The 13,085-nt window shown below is 37.2% G+C and overlaps 1 protein-coding gene across 9 annotated transcripts in view; it reads right to left on the reverse strand.

Moving 5' to 3' along the window:
- The window catches only part of LOC117917381 (rho GTPase-activating protein REN1-like), a 39,842-nt gene that overhangs the window by 9,645 nt on the left and 17,112 nt on the right, over positions 1-13,085 (reverse strand). For 8 of the 9 annotated variants that reach the window (XM_034833645.1, XM_034833642.1, XM_034833638.1 and 5 more), the window contains 5 exons: positions 6,231-6,446; positions 5,563-5,889; positions 5,303-5,352; positions 4,030-4,090; positions 3,864-3,947 (listed from right to left, as the gene is read on the reverse strand). In XM_034833645.1, the coding sequence (XP_034689536.1) occupies positions 3,864-3,947; positions 4,030-4,090; positions 5,303-5,352; positions 5,563-5,889; positions 6,231-6,446 (738 nt within the window). The remainder of the gene's footprint in view (positions 1-3,863; positions 3,948-4,029; positions 4,091-5,302; positions 5,353-5,562; positions 5,890-6,230; positions 6,447-13,085) is intronic. The other variant, XM_034833637.1, reaches the window with a different exon arrangement.

A 13,085-nucleotide genomic window follows, 5' to 3' on the forward strand; every position in this document is an offset into this window, starting at 1 on the left:
TTGAGTAAGTTTCTTTGGCTGCATCCCATATGTCCTTTGCAGTCCTAAACAGCAAGAAATTTTCACCTATGTCATTGTTCATGGAATTGATAAGCCATGACATGATCATGCTGTTTTCAATCTTCCACTTCCTGAAACCCGGTTCTGTAGTTTCTGGCATGACTGCTTCTCCAGTGAGGTACTCATCCTTTCCTTTACCGCAAATGAACAGCAACACAGATTGTGACCACTGTAAGTAGTTATGGCCATTTAATTTGTGTCCTGTGATGAGAATAGGAGAGGAATCACTGCCACCAAGGTTTGGAATTTCAGATCTGCCTCCTAATTCTGGTGACGTGACGCTAGATACTTGTAATGATGTCATTCCGTATTTCGTCATGGACCGGAAAGGTAGAAGAACACTTCCCAAGGCACGTGCAGGGATTGGAGTTGAGGAAAAATAGCCGGAGGACGTCGGAAAAGCTGATCGGAGGGCTCGCGGAGGCAAAAGACCCCAAAAGAGGCACGTGCAGGGCTTGGATGGCAGAAACAGGTACGTAGGGTGGCTGGTTGGCGTCAGGCGAGCTTGGAGTAGGAAGCGCGTCGCCGGAAAGTGGCTCACGCGCCCTCACGCGCCGGTGCGTGAGATGCAGTCGTCGGCCGGAAAAACGCGCGTGGGCGGCGCGTGGATGGTTTTCTGGCTCCGGTGTTTTGGGAAAAGTTGTAGATCTCCTCCAGACCCTCCTTGCGGTGTGAAAAAAACCGTCGCCGGAAAAGTTCGCCGGAAAAGTCGCCAGCGGTGAATGTTTTTTTGACGACGATTCGACCGACCGGAAAGCGTTTTCTCCCTTGGCTCTGAGAACATGGACTGATGACCGGAATGAAAGATAGTCGGATTGAGAGATGGCCAAAGAGATTTGGCTGGAATGAATGATGGCCTGAATAAGAGGTGGCCAGAAGGGATTAGGGTTTCAGAAAACTGGCTCTGATACCATGAAGAATTTCTGAATTCCTTTATTGATACTTTAGGTACACACCATACACATATATATACACAAATGACTGAATAAGAAAAAATCAATCTAGCTTGATTCTCTCCTAAAATTAGGAAACTGAATCATCCTAAATGATCTCTCCTTTTTTATTCCTAAAATACTTTCCTAAATTAAAAACCCTAACTTTGAATGCCAAATTTCAACACACATTGATAGGGAAAAAGTTTATGTCATTATATATGTATGGACTTCTCTTTACACTGCAAATGCCTTTTAAAGCCATAAGAGTCCTTTAGGTTTGGAGCAAATAATATCTACATGGTTGGAAGTGGGTTGTTACATCTCATTTATCATTTATTCGAGTTTTTTTTTTCTCATAATGTCTTGTGAACTTCTTGTTGAATGAGTAGATTCTTCATTCGTCATTATCATGGAGAGAATTTATTCCAAAAAAATCTAGTTATCTTGTACTTATCCCAAACATCATGTTAACTCTAATACCAATTGTTTTTTTTTTTTGATAACCATGGATGTCCGGGCTAGCTTACGCGCACCTCGACTAATCCCACGGGGCCTTGAAGTTAACAACTGGCAAACCTCCAGTGGCCTTGAAGGGACTCGAATTGGTGACGATTGGGGAGCAAACCCAAGGCCGGACCATCTGAGCTACCCCTCAGGGTTAACTCTAATACCAATTGTTATGCAAAAGCAAGTGAACAAAAATATAAGAGAATGAAAAACAAACTAGAAAGCAATGATAGGACAAGACAAGATTTAATGTGATTTAGCAATGTATCTATGTACATAAGGAGAGGGGAGATCAATTCACTAATTTAAAGGAATAATTACAATCTTAAAGCTATCAATTTTCAAATCCCAATTATATCCAAAAGCACACTCTATAGGTCAAAATTTCTTCCTATATTCTATATTGATTTTATAGGAAAATTCTATATAGGGAAAACCTACTTCTATATGAAAATTTTATAATAGGTTACTTCCTTTATAAGAATTGAAAACTTTCTAACAAAATATTATCCACATAAGACAATATCAAAGGCTTAGAACAATCCTTTTGCAACTTATTCCAAAGAATGAAATTGAAGAACTGAGTAGTCATCCACAGATATTGCTCCTTGCCTATAGTTATAGAGTTTTCATTTCATTAACAGAGAATAATTGTAAGGAAGAAAAGTTTTCCAAACCTTCTTTCTCATCTTCTCCCAATTCGAAATTTTATGCTTACCATTTTTTTGCTAAGTGAGGCCTAGTGAATCCTACCAAGCTGAGGTTCTTCCTCTTAGCCAAGCTACTAGTTTCACCATTTTGATTTCCGGCACATCTCTATGATCAAATACTCTATCTAAAGCTAGTAACCAGTCAGTAACACCGTTACCTTTTAGATTTCCCGAGAAATTCTAGAATTTCAATGTTGAACCCAGAATTTCTTCCTTAATGGACACGTGAGAATGGTTCAACTTGCTTTTCAAAGAAACAATTACTGAAACTCTTGCTCTTCTTCATTGAATTCATTATCTTCCTCCTCAGAAATGACCTGATCACAAAGAACAGTTTCTAATAAAATCATAGGATAGGTGGGGCTTCTACTTGCCTTTGGAGGTCATTCAATATGGTTACCATCTGCTCTTGATTAGCTTCCAATTTCTGATATGGGAGCAGCACAAAACGTTATGGATGATTTCTCTTCTTTGGCATGGTGCAAATTCTCCACACGGCCAAACAATCTTCAGAGTGGAAAAAAGCCAAGGCTATGATACCAACTGAAGCAAAACCAATGCCCTTAAAACGAAAAATGCAATGAAATCCTAAAATAGGGCTTGTGCAAATAAATTCAGCACTAAAGAAAATATTAATATTAGAGAAAACAATTCTTCTTCCTAGTCAGACTCAAACTCTCCTAATAGGACTCCAAGTAGAAGTATAATTACCTAATTCAAATAAAATTTTAATAATACAACTCAAAGGACTCCTACACTAAAGGCATAAGACTTAATCTGTAGCAAAAGCTGAAATACTACACTAATTGATTGATCTAGCTATTGCTGCTGTGTATGTGGCACTTGTAGTTGTTGATGGGGCATTTGATGCAGCCAACATGACACTTAAGGCCTGCTCCTCAAAGACCTCCATGTCACCTACCCTACCTTAATAGCTTATCGCATGGATGACAGCAATGGTTTCATCATGGTCAATGGCAACACACATGACAAACCATCTTACACAATTCTTTTAATTCATCATGACTTAAGTACTAAGAGATGAATACCATTCGATTATGAAGTCCTTGGTTTCATAGATTTAAATTGCATAATTAATAGGGTGGCTTTCCTCTCAAATGAACTGGCCTCAGCCAATGTTCATGGCAGGGCAATCTCATCATCATACACTAACCTCCTAGGAATTTGGCATCTATTTCAGAGGGTTGCCATCAAGTTCAGACCTGTTGCAAAATAATTTCAAATCATGGTGGATCATGCTTTCAACCATAAAATGACCAATATTGTCAGGATAAGGCTCACAGGATCTAATCTTATGTTTAAAAAAGATGAGTTCACTCCATGTAATTCTTCTCAATTTCTCTATATTCTGTTCAAAATCATAGACAATCTTATGCTTGTCCTACTTCCTTTACTAAAATGTGAAAATCAAAGCATACGAACCAGTCCATGTAGCACTTTGGAAGAGTATGAATCAGTCTGAGTCGCAGTTTACTCTAAGAAAGTAGTTTTAAAATAGTTGATATTTTGAATTAGTCAAAACTAAGTCTCAATAATCTGAACTATGTAAGCATCATGACCTGCAAAAATACTAAGCATGCAAAACTTTCCAATAAAAAGCAAAAGAGAAAGTTGATCTTTTGTTATATACATCTTGTTCAAGTGCTGAACGGCACTCCTGCAAAGCCTGCTTTCTTCTTTCCAGACTTGCTTGAAGAATTGCATTCCCTTTTGCCTAGTATGGAAACATATGCATTAGGTTATGATGGAATAAACAAAAGGTATTCTCAGAGAAGGAAACATATGTTGAAAGTTACCTCTTCTGCAACTCTATTTTGCAAGTCAGTTTTCATGTCCTCAAGCCTATAAATTGCAACCCTGTGTATGGATTAACAAAAGAGTTGAGTTTAAAGAGAGTCAAGAAGAAAAGTCCGTCATAAAATGTTCCAACTATCAATAAGTTATGGTTATGTAGCTTAAGTCACAGATTAAAAGTAAGGCTTGGTTGTACCATATTAGCTGGTAGTTTTAATCAATAAATTATATGCTATGAAAATAAAATACCCACAGCATATGACAAAAATGAAGTCTCAGAAAAAGCAGGAAATTAGAACTACAAGACAACCTAATTAATCATCTGCAAAACTGACAACAAGCATATGTCTGAAACTTATAAAACATCCAACATTTGCACTATCGTAATGAACCTTTTGATCTAGGAATAATAAAGCTTTGCTAAAAATCTGCACCAAATAGTTCTTAATAATAAAACAGATAAAAGCTGATGACTTAACATTTTAATTTCTATCAGCTTCATCAAAGATGTACCTTAATATTCTCCAGCACAGTGAAAGGTACAAGTAGTATGAGCAGAGTTAAAACTCCAGAATCAGAGTCCATAGAAGGTACTAAAACACTTCAAGTAATCAATTTGTAGAGAGGATTCTACTAACCATGAAAATACAGTACTGATCATAAGGGAAAAAAAAAAAAAAAACTACATACCCTATACATCTATCTATGTGAAGAAGCTGAACCAAGGTCAGCCTGGGGTAATCTAAGCAGGCAAAATAAAATAAACATTCTGCTGAAGGATGACAGGGTTAAACCTTACAGTGCATAAATCAGGCCTCAATCCAGCTTGAGTTCAGCTCAATTTAAATTACATCCAAGAAACAATGGTAAGCTGGACATGCGTGTTCCACATATAAGATCGTCATGGTGAAGAACTTTTCTCCCCAATCCTTGTCCAAGGTGACTTTCAAATGAAAGCAAATGTGCTCCTTTCTAGGGGTTTAATATTTCTAAACCTCACTCTAATGTAAAACCAACCTTCTACACAAATGAGGCTACTCTCAGTTATAGAAATCAACCTTCTACAGTCATGGTACTGTTGTCTTTTATATTATTATCACATTAGCATTGGAATAGTAATCCATCTAAGAGATCAGTATGGTTGAATTAGATTACATCGATCTTAGATTAGATGAAAACCAGACATGGAGTTTAGAGTCATTGTATGGGATGCAGGATCGTCCAATGAAGTATATTAGGAATTAGATGAATATAGATCTTGGTCTGAATACTTACTCATCTTCAATTTCATAATCAATTGATTCCAATGAATGGTTCTTTTTTGCCTGGCACCAGACACCAAAAAAAAGTATTGTTAAAATTAATGGAAGATGGAAATTCAAGATGATCATTGGAAAAAGGTAGGTATTTGATTAGGGCCAAAAAATATTTTGGTAACATGCAATCAAAGTAAAGCCAACGAAAGAATGAGCACAAAAGCTCCAAATACATGAACCGCAGAATGAACTTGAGCAAACACAGCAAGGAGTACTCACATGGATATGCCCCCATTTACTGTATTGTTTGACACCTGCCAAAGGATTGTTTGACTTATTTTTAGATTTTTGAAAGCATGAAGATGGACCACAACCAGTTAAATTTGGCACTAAATTTATTTCGCCTGGAACATCTTCTGAGGAATCACATGACATGCAAGCATGCATTTCTGAACAGGTATCACTCTGATCCTGCAGATTATGACTACTCTGTCTGCAACCATGCTGAGAATATGAAGTTTGGGGAGCAGTTAATGGACCTTGAGTGGTTTCAAAATCTCCCTTAATTTCAGGAGTGACATAATCAGAAGTAGAGTCTTCAGAACCCTGCATCCAAAGCAGTTTGAATATATAGTCCAGAAAAGGATACAATTGAAACTCAAAATCAGCCACATTGCACCTCATAGTTGTATAAAACATTTGCATAACAAGAGAACACAATTAAATTAGGTTTATCCTTAAAAAAATTTATATTCTTTGAACTACTGAAAATGTGCAGGACAATGTTTCTCCACATCCAGCAGATACTGCTAATTTTTGCCTATCAAAAAAAAGGATACTGCTAACTTCAATTATAATTGACATATGCAAAACTAGGGGATTATCTATATAATATCATGTGTACATGTTAGTATTGGTAATCATGTAAAGAATGCACAAGGACATACCACACTGTCAGATAATACATCATCATCTCTTCTGCCACTAATTTTGCTACAAATTCCCCTTGAGATGTCTTCTGCATCCATTTCAGTCTGATGTTTTGCCTCATGGTATTCATCATTTTTTAGGATCTCATCATTAGTTGGTTCTTCAGTTTCACTGCTACTGTCTTCTGATTCAGAAAGTTCAGAAGAAACGGAACCCGCCTGCAAGTGGTTACCCTTCAATCGACTTGATGGAGTTAGAATGGACCAAACAACAGTAAAAATAGAGCTATAAATGAATCAGTATGTGATTTTTTTTTTTTCCATTTTAAATAGAAACAAATGTTTCATTGTTATGAAACTAGTAAGTACAAAGAAGGATAAGAAATCCTTCCCACATTAAACGATCTGCAACTTAAATCTGATAAATAAAAGAGGAAGAATTTTACTACTCCAGAAAGCAAGTGTCATACAACCAAAAGGAGATACAATTACAAATCAATACTCAAGGAGGTAGAAAATCCCCTACATTAGAGATCAAGTGCTCAGGGTGATCTTTTGTTTTGGTAGTTTTATGAAGAATGCACATTACTCTATTGAATGCTTTTACAGGAAACAACAATGCAAATGAAGATGCAGAAGAAATTTTCACGAACATAGCCTCCCTATCCTCTCATTTTGCAACAAAGACTGCCCTTTGGTGCCAATCCTGACACAAATTTTACACAAAAATTTTGCATTTGTAATCCTTGCTTTCAAACATTTAATCTGATTCTGACCCCATATTAGAACTCAAGGTCTTCATATTGATGCCAAACATCCTTCCAGAAAAGCCTTCTATCTAAAAAACATACCACCGCTTCTCAATATAATAGGGAGGAGCTGTTTTTTATAACATTCTCAAAACTTGAACAATGGAATCTGTGAACTTCACTGCCTTCCAATATTTTAATGTGGGCCTAGTACATGCCAGTTACAGTGTTAATGAATATTCACTGAACCAGAAGAAAAAGAAACTTGTCCAACCTGATTATCATGGAAAGTTGGACCAAGTGAATGAATTCAAGAGGCAAACCTTTGCTTTATTTCTACGAGGAAGTATTGCCATTTTTTTTTTTTTTTTTGATTGGAAACGACACAAATATATATTGATAGATAAAAATAAGTACAAAAGAAGGATGAGGAATCCTCCTGCCAAAGAAAGCTAAACTAAAGAAAAATACACTGAAACACAAGCAAACACACTAAAAATTCCACTCCCTAAGGAGTACACACTGCTATCCAATCAAGTTGTATCACATTAAGGGGGGTCCCCTTAAAAACCTTGGAACAATAAGCCCAAAAAGAAGCAAGGAAAACAATAGAGTCCCAAAGATACTCTAAATTCCTTGCTTTATCCTCAAAAATCCTCGCATTTCTTTCCCACCACACAATCCGAATAAGAGCAGTGCTTGCAGCTTGCCACAAGGCTATCCCCCTCTTAGACGAACCAAATCCATTAAATTTGATGTGCATCATGTCAAGGATGCTCCTCGGGGGGACCCAATCCATCTTAGCTAACTGAAATAGCCTGTGCCACAACCCACTCGTCAAGGAGCAATGAAGAAAAATATGATCAGCTAATTCCCCATGCTTCATGCACAGAATACAAATATCCGGACTAAGGGCTTTGTAGGGTCTTCTCACTTGTAGCATGTCATTAGTATTCACCTTCTTATGTGCCACTAACCAGATGAAGGACTGCACTTTGAAAGGAACTTGAGAATTCCAAACGAACTTAGAAGGAAAAACCCGAGGAGATCCAGAAAATTGGGATAAAGCTAGAAAGAAAGATTTAACTGAAAAAAGCCCTGAAGAAGATAAGGGCCAAAATCTGGCATCTGGAACCAAAGGAGATAAATGCAATCCATCGAGAGATCGCATGAGGCCTTCTAAGTCCTCTATCTCAGAATCTGACAGGTTACGACGGAAATTTAAATTCCAAGAGAAAGGACGAGTAGGACCGAGAACTGAAGAAATAGGTATGTTTTTATCCAAGACTACTCTAAATAGACTTGGATATTGAGAACCCAAAGGTTGGTCCCCCCACCACAAATCTTCCCAAAACCGAATTCTTTCCCCATTTCCTACCACAAACCGAGTAAACGAGGAAAACTCCTGAAAGACTTGAGTAATAGCCTTCCAAGGACAGCGATGTGACCATCTGACTAATGTGTTAGCATCCCAACCATTGGAGTGTGAACCATAAATGCTTAGTATGACCTGATGCCATAGAGCTGAACCCTCTCTAGGGTACCTGCACAGCCATTTCCCTAAAAGAGCGAGATTCCTCAGAGAAATATTCCCAAAACCCAAACCCCCTATTTCCTTCGGTTTACACACGACATCCCACCTGACTAAATGATCCCTTTTGCCTTCCCCAATCCCTGACCATAAAAAATCCCTCTGCAACCTCTCGATTTTTGCAGCGACTGAAGCGGGTAACTTAAATAAAGACATAAAGTAACAGGGCATATGGGTAAGGCAAGATTGGATGAGAGTTATCCTCCCTCCGAATGATAGGTATGCCTTTTGCCATCCATCTAATCTTCTTGAAATTCTCTCAATCACAGGATCCCAAAATCCCCTTGCCCTGGGGTTCCCTCCCAAAGGAAGACCCAGATAGAGTATAGGCTAGCCTGAAGCCTTGCATTCAAGTGTCTCAGCCAATCTTGAAATATGAGCTTGATCCAAATTGATACCATAAATATTACTCTTGTCTAGATTGACCTTAAGCCCAGAAATATGCCCAAATGCTAACAAAAGACTCTTGAGAGTCTGCAAGTCTTCCTCCCTAGTGTTAGAAAAAAAAATGGTGTCATCGGCAAATTGCAAATGAGAAACCCTAGTTCTGTTTCTACCCACCCTGAAACCCTCCAACATATTTCTCTCCTCTGCTCTCAAAAGCATCCTACTCAATGCATCTGCTACTAAAGTAAACAAAAAGGGGGATAGAGGGTCACCTTGTCTTAATCCTCTCGATGCCTTAACCCAACCTTTAGCGCTTCCATTCACCAATACTGCATAAGATACCGATGACAAACATCCACTCATCCATTTTCTCCATTTAGGACTGAACCCCTTCTTCTCCAACACATGATCTAAAAAATCCCACCTTACGTGATCATAAGCCTTTTCAAAGTCAATTTTAAAGACGACACCTTCCTCCCCTGATCGTCTTCTCTCATCTACTATCTCATTTGCTATGAGAACCGCATCCATTATTTGTCTCCCTTGAACAAAAGCTCCTTGAGTAGAATGGATGGTTTCATGTAAAACCCCTCTAAGACGCCCTGAGAGCACTTTGGCTATTATCTTATAGAGACTAGTGATCAAACTAATGGGTCTAAAATCTGAGATTTTCTTTGTCGTATTACCATTTTTCCTAACATAGAACTTTGCATTCTCCCCTTGAATAGACTTTAAAATGTGTAGATCCAGTAGAGGAACAAGAAGGTGGAGCAAAAAATCTCTAATTTTTTTTACTGTGGTTCAGTGGTAGCTGTATTATTTGCCACAGAAGAGGATAGCAGATCAAATCTGCTTATTGAAAACTTTTGTTTCCATTTTTCAAGAGGGCAGCTGTCCCCCTGGGCACTAATTGCTCTGATGGAAGGTTATTGCTTCCAACTCCTCCAAGATAAAACATGAATGGAACCCATCAAGTCAAGGCCCCATTGCAACTCTCTTCTGATTCTTAGAGAAAAAGGAAATCAAGAAAGCAATATGAGAATCTGGTAGCTCCACTATATATATATATACATTTTTTTGATAGGTACTAGTAACTCCACTATATGTCGAAAACTTATAGATCCGCTATATGTCGAAAACTTATAGCTCCGCTATATGTCAAAAACTTATAAAAACTAGTGGAGCAGGGTTGGTTTAAATATTTTTTTTTTCTTTTGATAGGTAAATAAGCTTAATATATTAAAGACGCTTGCAAAAAGGAATAACAAAGTACACATGGAGTATACAGATATGGCCCAGAGGCAAGTAAGAAAAGAGAAGAGAAAGATTCAAACCCACCTTCCCCCCAACTCCCACAAGGGCTGGGAACCCCCTAGCAAAAACCAAAATAGAGAATAAAACCTTTCCCGGAACAAACAAAGAACCCTTAGTAGAACAAAATTCCCACCAGTGGCCTGCAAAACCCCCTACCGCTAAGTCCCCACCCCCCTCCCCAATTTTTTTACTATGGATGGAGCACTATTGTAATTGACTGAGCACTCAAGCCTTTGAATTTCCTTCTCAAGACGCGAAGAGGATATGGATTTTCTCCCTCCCCCGGACACCTTAACCCCACAACCTTTCTTCACTTCTAGTTTTCTAAGAAAAGAGTTAATTTTCTTTTCGAAGCCTAGAATTGGCAACCCCAAACAATTGGAGAACTTGACAAAACCTTTGGGAAGAGATGCAAACTCCTCCCCCTCCGCTACACCTCCCAAACCTGCAACCCTAGGAAGATCCACCTCCTCAGTTCTGGCCTTCGAAATTGATATTCCTTTCACCATCTTCCCTGAATGCTCCAAGGACCCATCTTGCACCCTCAACTTTAAACCGGGGGTCAAAGGACCCAAAAAAGATAGCACAGAAAAAGGGTGGCAGTTTGCTTCCACCAAAAGAGCAGGGTTGGTTTAAATAAAAAGATAAGAAAGAAAATTATTTTTAAAAAATTCCAAATGATCAATCTAAAAGTGGAACCTACATACACCAGGCGACAGGGAGAATGCATTACAAGCATTTAAGGATGTCCATTTAAGAGTCCTTCAAAATGAGAGACAAAATATTAAGACAGGATTGTAGAGGGGGAAGTGGGACCTGCATCATTTTTAATGGGAAATGGAAGAGGGGTATATATTTCCATCAATCATAGAACAAAGGAGCCAAAAACTTTAATTTCTAAAATAAAAAATAGTGGTCTAGAGGTTACATTGACCTCATTAGAACTAGTTGTCAAGATGATTGTTGAAATGAAATTTCTGTTAGCCCTACAAAGTTGCCAAAAAGTAGTTAAAAATTGTTACCAACTTTCGATCTCTCACTATACTCCCCCTTTTTCCTACAATCCAATTTCCTCATATTCAACTAGATACTTCAACATTTTCAAAAACAGTAGCTGCCTTCCAATAAAGTAGTGCACACACTTTTTATTCATGAACTCACCAGAAGAAAACTAAGAGATGGCATGTTCCACTTCTTAAGTTATAATGTTCATGGCTATGTATAATAAAGCTCAACATGAGAATTTAAGGGTTCACAACTCTCCTATCCCACTTCATTGAAATCACAACCTAAACTCTGACTTAGAAAAACTCTCGCCTAAACTTGCTTTACCCACACAAACATATGACTAGATTAGAGGGTGTTTGTATCTTTTGTAAGAAGAATCAATGGATATTATAGATTGTTCCCCAAATTCATAAATAAATCAAATTTACTATTTTGTTTATGATTTTATTGTTTAAGAAAATTTTTACATACAAATTTCTAGCATGTTTAGTGGATTTTTCTTAGTAATAGGCTCAAAATGGATAAGAAATGGTGTTCATGTTTGCAGACCATCAAATCCCATTGCCCTTAATAAACCAATGGTAAGTACTTGCCAAAATGGGATGGACCCTACATCATACAACAAGTCCATATCAATGTCACCTACAAAATTGTTGCTGAAGATGGCTTGAGAAGTGAACCGATCACTAGAAAATTTTTGAAGTGTTATCATACTTGAAGACTTGTTATTGGTCCTTAAAACACAAGCCTAAACTGCGCAAATGCTCTTAGTCCAAAAGAGCTTAAAACGTGAGTGACCAAAAAAAAAATTGGGATCTTTGTAGGACAAACTTACACAGCCAGCAAGATAAAAATGCAGCTGAGTAAACCTCTTCCACAAGAAAATCTTCAGTTCCCAGATCAACAAAAGGTGCAATCTCCTTTTGGGTTCTTTGTAAAGGCTTACCAATCAATCTAGTAGGATTACAAGTAATTGTTGGAGCTTTTGCTCTCTTTTTTATTAGCCTCAAATGAGATTCAAAAAGATTTTTTTTTCTTAATTTAAGCTATTGGGACAACGAACATTGTGCAATTTAGGCTCATGGTGTAAGGAGCAATAATAAGTTTTCAAGCATAATAGCATTTCATATTATCTCTTAATTTTCTAAAGATTATTGTTTTATAGTGATAATTATCTTTATTTTAATTATCACAAATCAGTTAATTATAATAATTATATATATATTATTATCAAAATGAATTAATTTATTATTGTCAATTTTAATTTAGTACAATAAGTCAGCATGAAAGTCACAGCAAGTTATAGTTGTCAAATCACATCTGTAAATACACAGCTATTATAGCTATAAATCACAACAATATGAAATTGTGTAAATATATTAGAGGGGAATTATGTAAATACGTACTATTTATAAAATATGGATAGACAAAGAATCCAAAAAAGTTATTTTCATGGGGAAGGCATTTTGGGGAAAATTCTCATTTCATGCACTGGAATGGTGTCTACCTCACATTACTTGAAAATGCCCTTAAATGTGCATATGAGTTGCCACCTAAACCAACACAACTCACATGAGGATGGTACATCATGCAACCAACAAAGGTACTTTAAGCTCAAAAGAGTGTTACTTTAAAACCAAAACAGTGTTACTTTAAGATCAAAAAACATGTAAAGGCATTTTCGGGTAATGTGAAGTAGATACTATTCCAATGCATGAAATGAGAATTATTTTCCCCAAAATACACTTTCCATGAAAATGATTTTTTTGGGTTCTCTTTTTATCCATATTTTGCAAATAGTGCATGTTTACACAATTCTCCCAA

The sequence above is a fragment of the Vitis riparia genome, chromosome 7 (genome assembly GCF_004353265.1).
Source record: "Vitis riparia cultivar Riparia Gloire de Montpellier isolate 1030 chromosome 7, EGFV_Vit.rip_1.0, whole genome shotgun sequence".
Lineage (NCBI taxonomy): Eukaryota > Viridiplantae > Streptophyta > Magnoliopsida > Vitales > Vitaceae > Vitis > Vitis riparia.